Source organism: Rhopalosiphum maidis, chromosome 2, assembly GCF_003676215.2.
Source record: "Rhopalosiphum maidis isolate BTI-1 chromosome 2, ASM367621v3, whole genome shotgun sequence".
Taxonomy (NCBI): Eukaryota; Metazoa; Arthropoda; class Insecta; order Hemiptera; family Aphididae; genus Rhopalosiphum; species Rhopalosiphum maidis.
The window spans coordinates 87,055,321-87,076,569 of record NC_040878.1 but is presented as its reverse complement, the minus strand read 5'-3'; the positions used below and the strand labels follow the sequence as shown (position 1 = coordinate 87,076,569).

The following is a 21,249-nucleotide window of genomic DNA, read 5'->3' as shown; positions in this document are numbered from 1 at the left end:
AAATAATATTACCTTTTACATTAACGATCACAGTTGAAAAATCACATTCATAATAATATATTATTAATATAATATTATGAATTTATGAATTATAAAATACCTAGTGAAATAGATTTAATATTATTATGTTAACTATTATCAAAAAATATGAAGTACTTATGAAGTATACTTTTAAAATTGTATTCAGTTTATTTTCACTCCATTTTGACATTTAAGAATTTTAAACAAACAAGTAATTCAAATATCATATAAAATCTAAAAATATATTAACTTAAGATTTATGCTCAAAACTGAATATTAACACAAGACATTAAATAAAATACTTAAAATAAAGCAAAAAGTACTAAATATCCTAAAACTAAGATAAGTACCAAATAATATAATCAACTAATAAAAGTACATATATTTTTCGAAATAGACGAGGAATCACACGATATATTTGAATGTGATACCGCTGTATTGTTAATTTAATAAAAATCCATATAATTAACTTGATAACTTCGGTTTGATTTGAATTGTGTTTAGCTGAATTTTTTGCTTATTGCCTTCCAAACTGTGACCAATTCCGTAGAACAGATATATCAATAATCCTGTAAACAGTAAGAGAATGTAAAATGTTAAGTAAATATTTAAAATAAAGAATAATTTAATAAGTACTTTTGAAAAATTATATATCAATTATAATCATTATATCGATAATAATAAGTATCTAAAATTACGAAATAAATACCTACTAAGGTTATCCGTTTTTTGCCAATTATATAATTTACTATAATAAATGCTATATAATATATGTTTTTATAATTTTCTACTTGAGATTTAATGTGTGACATCAATGAAGTGTTCGCATGTTATAAACACGTGTATTTAATGCTATAGTGTTCGTACATAATAATTTATATTATAACATTATAGCAAATGTTTAGTTACTAAACAATAACGATACGCATTTTTGAAAATAATAATAACTCAATGTATATATGAGATAATCGTGTATACCATTATTAATTGAAAATTAAAAAAAAAAACCGTGAAGTTGCTCTGCTTTTGTCATTAAATAAATACTGTAATGGATTTGTTGAATATAAGTTAATTGCATACGAAAAACTATTCTGAATGGGAGACTATGATCCTACACTATTAACTATACACTATACATTTATATGAAATTATTAAACAATTTTAATTGTTGCTGTCACTTTTGTAAATAAATTGTCAGTGAGGTCCACAGCAACTAATTCGATTATGGACTTAAGAAGATACCAAATGCAAAAAAATTAGAATCTAAAACTAGCCACAAGTTTGTCATTTTCTGATAATTAATAAAAATGTGTGTTTACACCATATTTAGTTAAAAATTTAGTAATGTATAAGTAATAAGTAAATAAACTAACCACATATAAGCCATACGATGAACCTTATCCAAGTCTTGTACTCTAATTCCATCATCAGATAAACATTTAAAGCAATGCTCAAGCACGGTATGATGGGAACCAAAGGCACCTAAAAGAAAAAAAATTAAATTATTTTTATTTCTTCTCATTTCTTCTCATTTTCAATCGATTATAATTTGTATATGTGTTAAAAGCACGATTTTATAGAAAAAAAAACCACTGCCATTAAATAATATTCTTCAAAACTAAATTTGAAAACCCACAGTTTTTGTATTTTCTTTAGCAAACATATTCATACCTTAAAAGATAGATCTTCTTGAGCTGTCGGAAGTCTGCCCAGCATAAACAACGTAACCAACAAAACCATAAGTGATATTACATTTATAATCATGAGTACGTTTCTCGTATTTCCATGATGTGATTCCATATTCGATAAGCTTATTCCAAACACAAATGTAAATACACCTATAATACAGTTTTAAACATAAATTTAGAGTTATAATATTTTTCGTCGAAGAGAATAAACTGTATTAAAAGTATTTAAAAATTACTGATATAGGTACCTAATATTATATTATTATACTGTTATGGAATACTTTTATTACTTAATTAATATTATGCTAACTAGCTAATATTACTTTTTTATAATATTGTTATTATTTCATATCAAAGTGACATTTTAATATTGTTTTAAAAAAAATAATTATAAACGTAAATTAAATTTAAAGTATAATTATTATAGTTTGTAATTGTTGATTGGATATCACGCGGCGCCGTGACTTACGATTATATTTATAGTGAGTACCGTGTTATCGTAAGAATAAACTACCTACTTTAAAGCAGTACGATATTTCCTGCCAATTTAGTGCACACTGGCTTAAGTATTTTTACAAAGTTACTATTCTACCTATCATTAATAATATAAAAATATCGTTAACTTTTTCCGTATCTATTTAAAATACACGTAGATACCTAGTATTATCAAAGTCTTGATATTATCACCGTTTCAAGACTATTTCATTTAAAAAATATTTTTTTAATGCCTATATAGGTTAACGACTTATCGAATTAATTTCATTACTAAATAATATTTAATGATCGGTAAATCAGTTTCAACTTTTATGATATTGTAGCCATTATATATTATTTTTAATTTAATATTTGTGCAATTAAATCATTACAATCGTGTACATTCTTTCATACTATATTATGCGAGTTATTAATTGTTAGTACGATGTCACGTAGACGTGCAGTGGTTAAATTAAATTAAAATGGAAGGGCAACATTAAAAATTAAAAACGATACAACTTAATTCAAAAGAAAAGTATTCTTAGTACATAATATTATTTGACTTACACTAAGAATTATAAATAAATATAAAACATCAATTGTAAAACAAAAAGCCATTATAATTTACATTTTCGGAGATCAACTGGGCAATTATATAGTAGTACGGCAATCGGCAGTACCATAATGTCCTTTAGACCACTTAACACATTCGTTGTATTAATTCCTATACATATATTGTAGTACAAGTTTGTTATCTCCATTGTCCCAATATAATTTACAGTGAGACTTTCATTTAATGACATTTTTTTATTTAACGAAATATTATTGTGAGCCCACTAAATTACAACCAAATTTATTTAATGCTATTATTGCTGTTAAAGCATTCCTCTATGATATGATTTTATTTATTTTTTTGCTCGCGAGACTTAAGTAGTATGAATGTTAACACACTATGCATACCGTTTTATGATTTATGATTTTATGTGGTATATAGATAATTATCTTGAATGTTAACATTACAGCTATATTATATTGTTATCTTCTTAATAGCTTCGATCATAATCTAACATAGTATTTTGAATAATTATCACTAGAGTAATTTTATTTCTTCTTAAAATATCTAAAGGTTTTTCATAATTGTAACCATACTTTTATAATCCTTTTAGTATCAATATCAAACGTGGTTGATTAATAATGACAGCAATATAATTAATAATTTATCATAGACTATAGTATCATCGTTATTGTGTTGATAAAATATAGGTAAATTACAAATAATAATATGATCATTAACGATTTGATTATTATATATAATATATTTTATTTTTAAAAATTTAAAACTGAAAATAAAAGCAGTTTTGTTAGAAAAAATGTATACATTAGTGGCAAAATTGCATCACCCCCTTTTGGTCGTTCGATGGTATATGAATGAGATGATGCAATTGCAACGGTCGATATCATCAGACAAGCAGTACTAAGGGGCACAGCTGTAGTGCATACCCAACTACGTAACGCTGTATACTATAATATTATGCTCACATTTTACAAAACCTATACAAAATTGGTAAGGACTATTTTTAACTTGTCATAATTATGGTTACATAAAAAAAATATCCTGTTCATTAACACTAAATTATTTAATTATTATGTTTTATAACATTTTGTAAATACTTAAATTTTTTAAATTTAATTTCTTTCTAAAACAATATTTAATAATAATTAATTATTAATTTATAGAACCATGATCTCTATAGTTATGGCCACATTGGAAATGTAACAAATATATTTTAACACTTTAAGGATTTAAAGTAATGTAAGACTTATATTTAAGTTATTAAAAGAGTGTTTTAAAAGTTATTAATAATATATTATAATACTAATAATGTCATTTTTCAACTAGATAGTAAATTCTTTACATATATATTATATTTATATGTATATTATATAGATCTAATTTTCTACCTAAAACTATCTACATCAGCGTTTCCCAAAGAATGTTCCGCGGAACCTAAGGGTCCCGCAAGATGTATTATATGATTATTCAGGAAATTATTTTATATTATATTTGGATTATTTATATTATTAAAAATTATTATATTAAATTATTTAAAAAGCGGGTTCCCACAAATTATTTCTTAAGGGTTCCGTGGTCGTAAAAGTTTGGGAACCACTGATCTACATAGTCATATATTGAAGTATTTTTAGTTTTTACTGCTTTTAAATAAGACAACATTAAAAAATAATAATAATAAATACAAATAAAACACACATAATTGTAAAACCAACATCGTTTAGATTTGAAATCGAAAAAAAATAAATTATTGGTCACAGACAAATTATTAAAATTTATGAAACTCGATTAGAATTAAATGATAATAGATTTAATATGCGTAACTTGACCTCACACTTATAGGATACATTATTTTTTTCAAGATTATAATGCTTCGTGTATATTGATGTATGAGTATAATTTACTACACAGATTGTTATAATGTACACTACGTTATTATTATTAAAAATAATATGTAGTTATATATTACTTGTCTACTTATATTATGTTATTATATATTGTACATAATTATAATTCATGCAAAATAATCTTTTTGGCAACCACATAATTCATCTATTTCTACGTACCATTTAGTATGATAATATTTTAAAAATTATTTTTGTATTAATTTGAAATGTATTTTAATTGTAGTATTAACATGTTCGCGGAATAATAAATATATATATAGAAATAGTGGGCCGAAACATGGATGCACAGAAAATAGTATAAAAAAATTAAATGTACCTATTATTATACAGGTAATTTAAAAATATAATTATTATACTCGTATATTATAATTACATACAATATGTAAGCAGCAGAAGAATTAAATTTAGAAAATATTCATTCTGAAAGTTACGGGCAAATAAAAACAAAAATAATAAGTAATACAAGTACCTAATAATTATAATAATCGTCACTTGATATTATAAGCTGACGCTATTTTTATATTTTTTAGATCTAAAACACAACGGTCGTTACATAAAAAATGCGGACTGACTGACAAATTTATTCTTTCAATTATCTCTATTTACTAAATATTTATTGGTGTTTATATTCAAGGAGTTATTATTTAAAAGTTCAAAATGTAATTTGTTAAAAATTATAACAAAACAATTAATATTTATTATTTTTTAGTACACTACACAATGTGTTAATATTGTGTAATATGATCTTTATAAAAATTATTTATTATATTATTATTCGATTATATTAAGATTTTAAAGGTCCCTGAAGTTACACAAATGACAATGTCGTTTGGGGTAGACAATGGGGTCTGTATATCACAAAATCTGACTTCCTATTTTTTAGTGTTTAGGTACGCGTCAATGACATTATTTTTATACACATATGTTTGACATGCCCCTATAGAGTAAACCCAAATATTTTATTTTTATTCCTGCATGATCATGACACTAATTTGGTCTATAGGTATTATAAAAATATAGTACCTTTAATAGTTTTAAATAATAATATTAGGCATATATACGAACATGTTCAGTGGGGCCCATTATCTTCTAAAAGAATAAATAAATGTTGTACATACATGAACGTCTCATGTTTATTTTCCCAGAATATAAAAATTTGACATTCAACCATTAGTTATTATTGTTATATTTGACATCTGTTGTCAAATCGTTTAAAAATCAACTACTAAGGACGCATTAATATTTAGCATTATTAAAATACTCATTTAAAGACAAATATTTTTTTTTGAAAAACAAACAATTATTAAAATGCCAAGGTGTCCTCTTCTCCCGTAAAGGCACCGCTAGATAAAAAATAACGAATAAGCCACATTAATTGCTATAAACATCGTATTGTGGAGAGAAAAAAAAAGCACTTATGCTGTAATCATTCAGAAACGGATGGTATTTAGGTCGACGGCCTATCCATTATTTATTATTTACAAATAATCGGTTAGTATGCAATCCATGTAATATTGTATACCGATGATAATGCACATAGATAAGCTTGTAGAGACGGTAAAAGATAAGTTAATTTGCTCTAATAAGATATAACAATATTATTATACGTACTAAATATTAATATCAACGCCCTTGAGACGTATTGAGTGTCGGAGTTGGGCACTTTAGCGTTCGACAAATTCAACCACGTGTAAACCGTAATCCCTTTCGACTTGGTTATGTTGTCTTGGATGGACGGACTGTTGTCGGTGTACCTGTTAAACAATAATTCAATAATGCGTTAATTCGTTTCGCTCTCAAAACACTACCCGTAGTCTTCCAACTAACCGCAGTATCAACACGCAAATGCAAACGATCGTATAGGCCTGGAGTGTGCCGATGGACGCCATATCGATGAGCTGCTCAAGATTGAACACGGTGGCCAAAGTTCCTGTAGATAAAAAAAAAATAATATATAAGTATCATAGGTAATAATATGAAGATACGATTATTGGCAGGTCAATCGACGACAGCGACGAGTGTTCGCGACATGAGAATATTACCGGCGAAAACTCCGCAAATGACCGTCGATATCAGAGGAGTTTTGGTCCTGGAGTTTATGTTCGACAAGAACTTGAAAAGTAAACCGTCGCTGGCCATCGCGTACAAGATGCGAGGCAGTGGAAAAATTGCACCCAAAAGACTGTAAAATTATAACATAAAGATACAAAATAATAATAAAAAAAAACAATAATAAGCTGATAACGACAACGTTATATCATATTATCATATATTATGCATCGTGTTGGCAAGTACCTCGTGCACAAGGCAAATATCGCACCGCCCGAGACTATAATCTTTATCACCGGCATTCCAAATTTTCATAGAGTGCTGGAAGTGGTGCATCTGGATCCTGAAATGGTACATTCGTATCAAAACAACGTAACAGCGTGTATAATATACTGTGTGCACGTTTCTCACATCATCTTTTTTTCTTTTTTTTTTTACGAATATTTAGTACGTAATTAGTTTAAATTTCTTCAACTTTACTCGGTTGATTTTTAAATTAATAAATACATTTTCCAGTCAAATTTCAATAGATGTCAAACAAATTTTAAGTAATGACATTCAAATTCAAATTAATTACATACTTAATATTCGAAACGAAAATAATTACGAAAAGTCGATAGCGGGGGCTGGTTTAATGTACGTATGTACTGTTTGAGGACGATATTTTTCAAAATTAAAAATTACTAAAAAATAAATGTGTCGAAAGCGTACCTGCGAATAGTAAGGCCACATGAGTGTTAAAACAGTGGCCACTCCACAATAAGCGATCGTGCTGAGAAACAGAGACGCGACGATTGCCAACGGTATATCTCTTTTGGGATTTTTCGTTTCTTCGCCTTTCGGTGAAAATAAAATAAAACATATTAGACATTATATTTAGTCGTGATGGAATAAAATATGACACTCACCAGTCGTGGCAATCGAATCGAAACCGATGAATCCGTAGAAACATTTCGCAGCTCCGGCTGCTACGCCGACCCATCCGAATGGTAAAAAACCGCCTTCGCCGCCCTTTGCTTCCGGCGGAATTTCGCTTTTCGGAATAGACCAGTTTGAATAGTTGGCTGAAATTATGCGTTTCGTCGTTGTTGTTATTGGTGTTATTATAAATTATAAGGCATAAGCGTCCAAAGTTTGGGTAAGAACTTTGAAATCTTTGTTTGTGAAAGTTGTGAACACTCACCTTTATAAAATCCGGTGACAATCACGGTGCAAACGGTTATCAAATTCAGTGCGGTAAATATGTTGTTGGTAAATGACGATTCACGAACTCCCCAAGCTACCAATACTATGTAAATAATGTAAAACAATCAAATAAGTAAGATATTCTTAAAAAAAAAAAATACAAATTTATAATTAACAATTACATTAATATACGTCATCATAGTTATTCAAAAAATGTATCGATTTTCATTACGAAAACGCTTGTACGCATTTTGAAATCATTTGATCTATAATGTTACAGTTAATGCCAATACGACAATCGGTTATTAAAATAAAAATTTGTCCAACACGATTTCATATTTATTAAAATAACGTTGTATAATATCGTAAAAATAAATAAAAGTTACTGTACATTAATAATTAGTATATTATTGACTTGTAATAGTGTAATATAAGATACATTAATAAGTATCCCATTGATAAAAGTTATTAAAAGTTATTATACTTTTTATTTAAGTATCTACTATTAATAGAAAACTGAATTACACATAGATTATTTATGTTCAACATAATTATCAGTACTTACAAAATAATAATTTATCGTTTATAGGTAATCATAAATTAATAATAAGTACTTTGAATGTTTTTATAATATATATTGTAAGAATTTAATGTTATTATGTATGACATGTTATATTTACACTGTATACTTTAAGAAAAATTGTATTGTTTAAATTGAATAGCTAAAAAGTTGTAATTTTCGTTTAAATATTTTTAAAAAGTTTAATAAGAATAATTATTCGTTATCTTGGATTTTTGATGAGAAAATAATTTAGGAAAGGTCTACAATTAAAACAATTTTTAGCTGCTTCTCGCTTATCGATAATCAAATAATTTATTTTCGTTACGTCTTATTTATCATTATATCTGTATACACACTAAGACATAATTCTAATAAATTGTTCAAACTATTTCAAACATCTATCATTACGATAAAAACGCAGTACTTACAAAATAATTTTACATTTTTAACTGTGTAAATATCATCAGAGTAGTACATCCCAATTAAACGTCGATATATCAGACAATTATTATTATTAACTGTCATTGGATGTGAACAGATTACATTCGGGAATTTAACTCGTTATATTGCATTCATAACATTCAATTAAAGACCGTGTAATTGCTTTATTAATTATTATATGCACAATAATCATCTAGGCGCACTTAAGTAGAACAAATTAATAATACTGCGTTCCTGTTCCAATGTAACTACTAAATTAAAATGCATCTGTGCAACGTCTCATTGTCGCAGTCAATCGATGCTCTGTAAATGATTTTATTCTTTGTACAACTACCCCTCCGAAAGAAATAACGACGAGTCATCATGTGGTTCTACTTCACGATAATGTGTATAATGTGATCTAAAGAGATACAGTGGATTAGCTGATACAAACTATCACTGTAATATAAAGACGACATAATCCTCCCACGATTTTACGGCCGATTACCGATCAAAACACTGTACAATTAATAATATTATTAAACTATAATCAAAACTGTCACGTCAATTACATTTTCTTTCCGTACTTCCGTAGACTACATATAATGTCCTTTCTAGTTACTGCGACCGCACGATATCGACTGGAAATATATATTTATCGTGTTCGGAGGGTAGGTTAGCAACACGTCATTATTATACCATCTCTTTCATCACCGAAATGGATTTCGTAACATAATTATACCGACTTTCTGGTAACTCAATATTATTAGGGTACCTGTTTTTTGCGCAATTAAAAAATACATTTTTGGCATAATCATTTTTTTTTTTAATATTAATTTTAAACATTTCCCCACACTGCTTAGTGCGTATACATATATACAATATTGTTGTAATTATATAAACATTTACTAATACGTATATATTATTATTATTATTATGCAAATATTAACATCACTTACGTGCGATGACGACGATCACGACAAATGACGCAATGTCAGGATAATCGGCCAAAAAACCTATGTGTATGGGAAAATGTTCGGTCATGTACCTTCTCTGTGGACTACCCAACAGAGAATCGCAGTAATTGCTCATGGCCTTGGCTACAGACGCGGTACCTGCGAATTACCAATAAAATTTAATTAATAACAAAAAGGGTGGCGTGGTAGAGAACCGATATGATAGTATTGTGTTAGTTTTAAAACGACTGAAAATCACAACATTTCAAACGTTTCCCGAGAGTAATAACAATATTATTTTAAACGAGGAACGTAGCATTATTAAAAATAAATCATTGTATATCACGGGATTCGAATCAGCAGTACAGTCAGTAATATTTTTTACTAAGTGACAAGCGCTGCACGCTCGAGTGTCATATGAGTTGCATAATTGTTACCCCGTGCCAAGCGTGTGACAATAATATTGACAATATTATAGTTATTAAATGTAAAGTCTACGAAATGTTTGTTTTTTTTTCTCAGACCTACGTACAACATAGATAAAACGTACTTGTGTAAACTCGTTTTTTACGATTTTTATATTTTTAGAATAAAATTACCAATTACAAATCTATAACAGACAATATTTTTGAGGGCTTGACACATCGGTTATATAATGGATTATCGTTTAACTTTAAAAATACTTTTTGCAAATTTAAATGAGTATTAAATTATTTTGAAACAATATTTTCACAAATATAAATCATTTCATCAAAAATATTATTCTCTATAACTATTGTAATGGGTGATTAGGACTATTAGGTGATATTGTACTAAGATTACCTGCTAAAAAACAAAAACAAGGTTTTACATGAATGAATTTTCTTTAAACTTACTGACTATGTGAGATATAGAAAGAAAAAAAAACGGTGCAATAGTATCTTTTTAAAAGTAAATAATTATATGGCCATCACACGCTCTTATTGTTTTTCCTGTCTTATTATTAATGTACAACATGACAAATGTTACGTTCACAATAATCTGTTTTACTCTATTGATTTTGAAATTAAAGTGAATTGGTATATTATAAAACTTAAAGGTATAGTTATAGTCTAGGATACTCGGATGTATTTTTATTAATGTTTTAGTTTTAAAATGCTTATAATTTATTTTGTAATAATTACACACATACATTTTAACCATTAAAATAATAAGACTCAGAAATTTTCCGCAGGATGACAATGCTTTAAATTTTAAAAAGATCAATTTACTATTAGTTTAAAAATAAAAGATTGAAATGGATTTCTATGTACACGTAAAATGTGCGTAATATGTTGTATACTTATAAAATATAAACAACGCAAAACCAAACCGAAACTGCGGATGTGGCGTTCTTGTTGTCATCGTTAATCTTTATTATTTTATTTTCTGTGTTGGGGTATACGATATCAGAGAGAGTCTAAGACATGAACAATACTTTATTGACGACAAATATTTACCGATGAGATGCTCAATAAGTAGATTCCAGCCGATAACGAACGCAGTGAACTCGCCAACCGCCACGTAACTGTAGATATATGCAGATCCAGCTTTGGGTACTCTACCGGCAAACTCGGCGTAACATAATCCTGGAAATGTTCATGTCAATATAATACTATATCAGCTATTTATTTTATTTTTCTTATCATAAAACAATTAATGCACGGTCATAAAGTTCACAGAGATAAATTTAAAATTAAAAAAAGCTATATTTTTGTCCTTATCATTTTTTTAAAAATTTGTGTAACTTGCCTTTAACCAAATTTATATATAGTTTTTTTTTCTGAAAGATTGTTTTGTAATAACTTTTTCAAATTATACGTAACTTACTAGAATAAAAACGTTTTCAGGATAATAATAAAATTTACTGCTAAATATACTGTAGTAGCGGACAACTTAGTTATGAAACGATTTCACGTGACTGATAAATGTTAAAAATTTTGGACAATATTTTAATGGAATAACGTTTATTTTTATTTTAACCAGCGGAAAATTTTAAGCTTTTACGCTGTGCTATAAGCTATACGTGCTATGAGCAGTGCATGTCAAAAAATGCCAACATATTTGTCAGGTGTGATGCGAAATCTTCGACTGTATGATCACACCACTACTCAACGATATTATAATAATATAAGTTTATTATTAAAGTAAACATCTTAAATAATTTTAACAATTATTATTATTAGATATTAATTTATATTATAAAATAATTGCAATAATTACATTTTTACATTAATAGCAAGGTATTAGTTTAATTTTTAAAATAATAAATTTATCTAATTGATATAACTGAATTATCGTATTCTAATAATAGCTAAACAGCCCGCTAAAATAGAAAATTAATTATACTTCAAACAAAATTAAAATTAATTAATTTAATTTTTACAAAATATTCAACTTCTTTGCAATTACTTATAAATAATATGTATAGTTTATACATCTATTTTTATTACAATATGCAAAAAGAAAATAAGTACAGAATTTACACAGTATGAAACGTTGACATATTTAATCTGTATAATATTTGTTCTAAGTTAAAATATATTGAAGAATATTCATTTTAGTATTCATTTAAATATTCAACCCGTGATCATAAAATAATAGGCACTTAACTATTATATAGGTGGTAGAAGTGTAACAAGCAATATCCCTCGGAACATACTAAACAGGATAAATCACCAAGCATCATCATCCACATTTTTTCATTAATAATCTTGCAGTTACTCGAAACCTGATTTTTGAATTTTTTTATTTAGAACATGACCATTATCATCTATAAGTAGATAGTACAAAAAAATTAAAGGATTTGAAAATATACCTAGTTTTTAGTTGTATTTGAAATTTTAAGAATCATAATCATAATTATAATAAATCCATTATTAAAGAAAAATATAGCGGTGAGCATATTATTTATTGATTCATCATGTACACAGAAAGTGCCCCCCACTGGGTATAATATAGGATATTATTAAAGCCGGAGGTAGGTTATCATCCTAGAAGAATCACATTCCCCTCTCTAAAATTATACTAGGCTAAGATTTAAATTATCCGATGCCCTATGATAATATTTGACTCTGCATCACCGGTTTGAAAATTAATTCTACAGAAATTGGATATGTCCTTACCGGAAAACGCAGATACCACAGCGGCTATGGCGAAAGACAGGACTACGGCTGGACCGGCAATCGATTTAGCCACTGCACCAGCTAACACGTACACACCACATCCTAATGTGGAGCCGGTGCCCAATGCGGTCAAATCGAAGAAAGTCAACACCCGGTTGAGTTTTTCTTTGCCCGGTTCATCCGAATCGGTCTTTTTCCTCGTCAACGCCCATGTCAACGAATCTGTCTGTTAACACATAATATCAAAACGGTATCAGATCTGATATAATTATATATTATCTTATATTTTATCAGGTGATTTGATTTTGAAAAAAACAAGATTAAGAGGTGACAATACATCTTCAACATCATCACATAATAACAATTAAAATATATTGGACTAAAAAATAGGGGTTTTGAGAGGGGGCGACATCTTTTAAAGTTTAGCATTGGTTTTCTTTTTTTTTTCGTATTTATTATTGTAATAATATATTCAAATCTACTTTAAATAAATTAGTAATTTTTTAATGACAAAAAATTCTAATTTTTATTTTATTTATTTAGTTTTTTTTTCTTTTTTTTTTATTAATTTTTAGTTTAAGACTATTATAGAAAATATTTTAATAATTATTTATACTTAAATATTAGAATGATATTTTGTACTCTTAATTAATCATGGCTAGAACTTACTATAAATTATAACAAGCTATGGGTTATACTTATTCGCGTTGTACCCACCACATGTATGAGTATACACCGCGATAGTGCATTATAATTAATACATGACTATACTATTGTATACAAATAGATATTATTTTTAAAAGTAATTCATATAATATTAAATATACTATAGTATGATAATAACGTATAATTGTATAGCAAAGAATATTTAATTTTTTTCTCAATTTGAATTACCCATAATAATAATAATAAAAGTGAAATAAACACAAAATGGTAGACGCACCGAGGACATAACAATAATTAAGTACCGGAATGGTAGTAATGATGGAATTGAGAAGTTAAGTATAAATACATGGTACCTAGTAAGTAATGACTGATATAAATGTGATTATATACGCGTCGTTGATAGGCGTAAAAATAACGAAATTCTAAAGAAAACATAACATTATTATGTCCGTAAACCTGTATACAGTATAAAAACGAATATTATTATTGTTATCAAAAATAACTGAAAACCACTAAACGCCAATGACTTTAATTTATATAACAAGCAGTTATTTCATCTATAGGTACAATAAGTACATGATATTTAAAAGTTATGGCATTTTTAAAATATTTAGCGTGAAACATAAATCATGTATTATTTATATTCACTGACAAATGACATTAAATAGCTATTACTCATCAAGTATATTTTATAAAAAAAAATAATATTTACAATTTTTGAGACAGCTTGTATTATTATAGTATACTTAGTATACGAATATTATAATAGTACAGTGTTAAATATAAAAACTATTGATACTTAAATGGGAAAATGTATCGTCATTTTTTTAAATGTCTTAGAACGCATAGATTTAGTTTATTTTTATTTCATCATGGATTTTACACCTACGTATATAGTAATATGTACATGAAATAAATGATAAATAATACACGAAAGTTATACAGAAATGACAATATACGAAGAGAAAATTATAATTATATTTTATTATTTTTGGGTAGTCACAAATTGTATATTAATAGTAGCATAGGTTCTTGAATGATTTTTAGTGCTTTACTGCTGTAATTTCAATATTTATTTATTCCTAAAGCTTATCTAACATTATAGAGTAATACATTTATAGAGTTATTTAGTATTGGTGTTATTATTATTATAGTGTGTGGTAATTTACGATATTTAGCAATTTTAACACGTGATAGAAGTATTTTTTTTTAACGCATTTTACAACCTGACATATACAATTTTGAATGATAATAATTTTTAAGTAATATGCATTTAAGTTTAGTGAATTAGAATGATAAATTAAGTAATTTTATAACTAATTTGAAATTCCTAAAATATATAGGTATGTAAAATTAGGTGGACCATAAACTATATGCAGATTTCCTATAATATATAATATATTATATATCATAAACTAAATATTAAGTATTATTCATTCGATTTGGTTTCCTTAAATTCTACTATTTTCCTTTTTTTAATTTAAATTGCATCTATAAAAAAACTTCAAGTACCTAGTTACCCACTTTGCAATATAATCATTGAATAGGGACTGTATTAAAATTTAATGTATTTTTTTATTTAATCTACGATATGTTTGACAATTAAAATTTTGAGTTAAAAGTAATTATTTAAAAATTAAATATATAGCTTGTATGTGATTAAAAAAAAAAAGGTAAAATGGAAAATATAATATTATTTTTTTGTTGATACAAGAATATAGTTTGGACATTGAATGAAATATTGGAGAATTAGATGAACGCGTTGTGGTAATAGTATTTAGGCTAGTTGAAGATGATTTAAGTAATGTCATAACAGTATTAGGTTAGGTTAGATTAGGGTAATATAAAGGGTTTTCTGGAATATACAAAGCAAGGAGTCATTCAATGAATGTTAAAAGGAAGCATAAGTTAAATTTGAATTTAATCATAATTCATTGTTTACGGTAAAAATAAAACGATTCTGAACAAGATGGTGCATAAGTTATGAATCATAACTTTTTAGTAACGAAGGTTAGAAACAATTATTTTGATTATAATATTAAAATTGTAATAAATGTTCATACTGCTTTTTGGATTTTTCCAATTATTTTAAAAAATATTGAAAATGTCCCATTTTAAATCCCCAAAAGTAGCAACTAAATCAAATTTATAGACACATTTAATTGTAAAATCAATACATTCATCGATAAACTTAGAATCTAAAAATTGTAATCACTTTTTAGTTGTAGTATCAAATTATTTAAAAAACAATTATGAAACAAAACTTTTCCACTCAAAACATTGAAGTAAATCCATAACAATTATTTCAAACTAAAATATTATTGGAAAAGTTTATATTATTAGACTAATAGTGCAATAAAAATCGTTAAAAAAAATACAGGTTTGACTAACGATAAGCCTATTAAAGTGTACTTAATATAATTATATACTATTTAATCATATTATGTATACGATAAATTATCTTAATGTGTACAATATTTTCAGGTTTATGGTTTTATTATTCAAATTTCATTATCAATCATCACTGTTCATAATAAAATTTGTTAAAATCTATAAAAATTATAATTTATGATAGTATTTCTATGATATTATCAGGGCTATAAAAACGATCAAATGCATAACACGCAATAATAACCATAGTTATATTTATGTTTCACGTGTGAAATAAAAGTTCAATATCGTAATCACACTAAATACAATAATAATAATATCAACTAAAATTATAGTAATAAATAAATATTGATATGAGTCTATAATATGGATTTGTTGTCGCCGATAAATTATACTTCGATTTGGTATAATATTATCATCAAACGTTATTGCCTACAAGAAATAAGACACAGCTCAGGTTTAGTGGCGTACATTTTGCCGAGTTAAACAAGTAGCATATGCTTTTTGATTAGTATAATGTATCTACAGGTTGTGTAAAATATATGATCGTTCAACACCACCAAAAAATATATTAAAATACGACAATAAATTGTGTTCATAACACAACATATTATAGCATAATAATTTACTTATTATACTTTTATTAAATAATGACAATTTTATAGTTGACATAATAATATTATCATTGAGGTCGAGCTAAAGTGTTGAAGCGATTTATACCATTCGTTACTAACAACTGCGTTCGACTCAAAAATGTATCGACAATAATTTAGATTTAGAATAACAATCATATTGTTATCATTTTATCGGACATCAGTTAATAATGAAAGATCTTATTAATAATTCATTGATAAAATCTAATTTTTTTACTCGTCCACTTTTATTATTTTTTATGGTTATATTAATTACATTATTGCATTAATTTTATAAATTAAATCGGTATGAGGATTATATTTTTATCATAATACAGACGAAGTATAAATATATATAAATAAGGATGACAAATTTAAAAATGTTCTTTTTTCTGTGATTTCAAAATTTAACAAAAGCGTGTATTGTTCTTTGAGGATCTGCTATTTGATGATTGTACAAAAGAAAACAGAATGATAGTTATGTAAACATCGTTCCTCCATATCATCGCGAATTAAGGCCAATTCCCGCCAATGGGCACAACAACAGAAAAGCTCTCGTATAAAAATCATATCCCGCAGCGTTATAATAATATAATATTATAAATAATACTATATTTATTGTATAATTACTATAATTATATAAGAACCATCAGTTTGTAATTTTAAAGTTTATTACTTGTGATTTATGAAAAGTGACATGCGCGTTTGTTCAATAATAATATAATGTGCATTTGCGTATATTATTACGTGGCTGGTCCTTTTTTTCATAATACTATGTACTTAATTATTATTATTATTATACCACTACGAGTGAATCGTGTCCGATCATCGGTTATGAGCGTAAACAGTGTTGCAGAGTTTTCGTATTACTTACCTATAAAAAATGCGACGAAACAATAATACAACACAATATTATCGTGTATAATGATTTGTTGCACTCTTTGAAAGCGAACTGAGATCGACGTTGGCGATTATATTATTATTATTATTATTATAATTATCATTTAAACGATTTACAGATTATAATAACGTAATCGTTGCGCGGCCTAAATTATGTTGTGTAATTACACGTTATTATCAATTTCCGATAGGCGCAAACAAAGTAATATGATATAATAATATATAATATAAATTTGATTTTGTCGCGTGCGCTACAGGTATTGTTCTCGCGCCGTGTCCCGCGTAGTACCCACAACAGTCCTATTCATTATTGTTCTGTAAAAGAAACGACAGCACTACTGCTGCAGACATTATTGAATTGTAATTTGTTTTTTATGTGGTCCCGTCGACTTTTACTTTTTCTAAAATGTCAATGTGAGTTTTTAAAACTTCAATCTTAAAAATAAATATTATTGACCGAGTATTGAATATTTGACTGTATGCTGGTATATAATAATTGTTATCCAAACGTTTTCCAACTGTTTATTTTGTAATGTTTATATTTTTCTGTAAGCTTATCGTTTGGATATTTGAGATTTAATAATGTTCTAATCGATTAAAAAACAGAAAGAGTAAAACCATCAATTGATAAATAAATTGTCAATTTTACATTACCTCAACGTGATATGATGCTGTACAAGTGCAAATGTATTAGTGTAGCGAGAAAAAGATATTTTAATCGTGTATAGCACGCTACATTTAAGTTCAATAGATATTTTTTGAAATTTATGACCAACTACGCAATTAAGTTAATATTTAAAATAGATTGTTTGCTATGTGTGAAAACTGTATAACTCCGAACATAATACCAGTAGGGTAATGTGATTAGTTTAATCATTCCACACAGCCAAACAAATTATTAACGTATAACATAACAATTAAAAATAATTTTAAACTACGAGAACTTTTAAAAATAATCATCCAATAATATGTTTTTGTTTTGTTACCAAATAATACATAAAATATATTTATTATATACTTTATTATTTAATATATATTATATAAGTATAATGTACATGTATTATCATACTAATAAAATCGTTTAACGTTCACGGCCGAGGGGTAAATTTGGTAGGTCTTTAGGTAAACCAAAGCAAAACATTAAAAATATCGTAACAACACAAAAATAAGATTAATAACTCTATCTATCGGCCAAAATGTAAACCAGCTATGTAAATCAAACGTATAAATAAACCACAACAAATTAAATTTGTTATAATAAACCGGAGTAAATGAATTCCGCATCTAAACATTGTATAGGTATTGACCGTGTCACACATATGTGACACGCGGCCGTGAACTTGTTTTAAAAAAATGTATATTCATCTTTTTTTTTTTTTTAATTATAACCTATTATAAATTTAGAATTGTGCTAAATATATTATGGGCACATGTTGGATGCCAATAATAAAATATTTATTTACACAAAATACTATTGAACTAAATAGGTACAAGTAGGTTAATAAGTTTAATAAAGTAATAATGTTTAAACTTTTAAAGGACCTAGTAACGTTTTTAATACTTACAAATATAAATCTTTTTTTGTATTATATGTAATTTATTGCTTTCTTAATAATATTTAAAATATTATTAAATATTAAAATGTTTTTTTTATTAATTTGTTGAGTAAGTTGTTTAAAAAATGTTGTATACGTAGTAAAAGTATAAAATATACAATGTATAACATGTTATGTTTATGTACCGAGCTGCTTAATTAATTGCTAAACATTCAATGAATCAAAAGTGACCTAATTATCCCTTAAACAACATAATTTATTAGACCATTAAATTTTAGTGAACCATTAAATTAATCAATTTTTATTATGCATTAATACTTTTAACCATAATAATTACTGGTAATCTTAATGCATTTATTAATTTCATATTTTTTTAATCTCAAGTTTTTTATTGCACAATTTATTTAAAACTATAAACAATAAGTGAATATACTTAAATAAATAAATAAAAACTTCATAGAATAAAAAATATTCTATTTAAAGTATTTTGAAAATGTATAATACACAGAAATACATATAATTTAAAATAATTAATAACGAAAATTGAAATAAAATTTTATTTTCATTAGCAAACTATTATGGTTAACTTTTGCATTTTGATAAGAAAAATTGATAAAAAAATAGTGACTTACGTCCAACCCATAATGGCCATATTATAATTATTAAAGTTGTTTATTTATTTATAATTTTTGTTATAATAAGAATCTTATCATGATAAAAATGTAATTTTTATTGAGTTCGTAAAAGTAAATTGTACAGAAATTTGAGCAGATTTCTTTATTTTTTCATTGACAATAATATTCCATGAACTTGAAGTTTCGTTTGTATGAATTATTTAAGAATTTCAAAGTAATTTAAATAACAAATTTAGCAAATACGCGTATTGTTTGTGAATATTTTTTTTTTGTGTATAGTACTTACAGAGTACGTAATATATTATGTTTTTAGCTTTCAAAATTATTTGTCTTAAAATTTAAAACTCTAGTCATTATAATATTAGTGTCGCTTGTCAAAAATTTAAATCAATTATTTTCGGATGAATTTCGTCACGAAAAACGTATGACTTACCGATTTGTACCACGGATCGTCCATCGTAATTACAATATCAGTACAATTATTTGTGTGGTGATCGTGGTATCTGGTGACGGCCAAGACACAAAAAAATCGGGTAGAGCTGATTGAAGTATTATCGGGTACGTATATTAGATGGCATCTATGTATTGAAATAGGGAAAAAACCGAAAAACTATTTACACGCAGTATCGGTCGCACCGCAATACGCAATATTAAACGTGTCGATCGCGGAGGTGCCTACGTTGTATTAATACGAAAACACACAAATAAATTTAAAAACGCCGACAGCAGCAGCAACGCTTTAAAATAATGTAAATAATACTACGACGATATCACACGCGGACTGTACGATATTTAAAAATTATAATCGTTATTATACGCGAACTGTTGTGGTACGAATAAAAAAAAATAATATTTGATGCAGCGCGCGTACTCGCGGTGTGTTGCCTGCGAAATTCGAGCAGTGTCTGCGTTCGCTCTTCGACTGGACAGTACTCTTTAAGCGGTAGGTACACCGGCGAAAGAGGGAAAATAATACTGCAATAATTACAACAATAATAACCGTGGTGTAGGTAATAGTTATGGAAGAAGGTATCGGCGGCGGCCGCGCGATTCGGCGAAGAACGTTCGGTAATTTTCGTATTGTTCAATTGCCGCCGTCGCCTATGGCCTCGGAAACTTCCGTTTTTTATGTTTTTACACACCTAAAAACTTATATTCGATAATGCGATACACATGTGGGTACAGTGTACACGAGTGTTCGTTAATATGGCGTGTTTGATCTGATAGATTAGAAAAAAAAAATTATAATAACGAACAAAATAATTTTACAAAATAATATTGTTAAATTCATACTTTCAAATTGAAAAATTACGGTTTTTAATAACACTATGCGTTATTGTAATACTATTATAGTAATTAATAATTATTATTATTATTGTTATTGAATCCTGTATGGTACCTAGTAGGTATATTTATATTTATAGAATTTCATTATTTGTATAAAACGTATTATATAAAATAATATAAGTTCATATTATTACAGATATTAGAAA

General features: G+C 26.7%; 1 protein-coding gene across 1 annotated transcript; it reads right to left on the bottom strand.

Moving 5' to 3' along the window:
• Nucleotides 1–451: 451 nt before the first annotated feature.
• Nucleotides 452–20,682, bottom strand: LOC113554683 (high affinity cationic amino acid transporter 1-like). The gene is given in 15 exon segments (XM_026958635.1): nt 452–590; nt 1,395–1,503; nt 1,693–1,859; nt 6,273–6,415; nt 6,489–6,591; nt 6,704–6,843; nt 6,957–7,011; nt 7,014–7,053; nt 7,422–7,546; nt 7,619–7,774; nt 7,894–7,998; nt 9,837–9,992; nt 11,312–11,440; nt 12,977–13,202; nt 20,190–20,682. Coding segments are annotated over 15 exon segments (1,782 nt in total). The 5' UTR covers nt 20,214–20,682; the 3' UTR covers nt 452–486.
• Between the last annotated feature and the right edge of the window lie 567 nt (nt 20,683–21,249).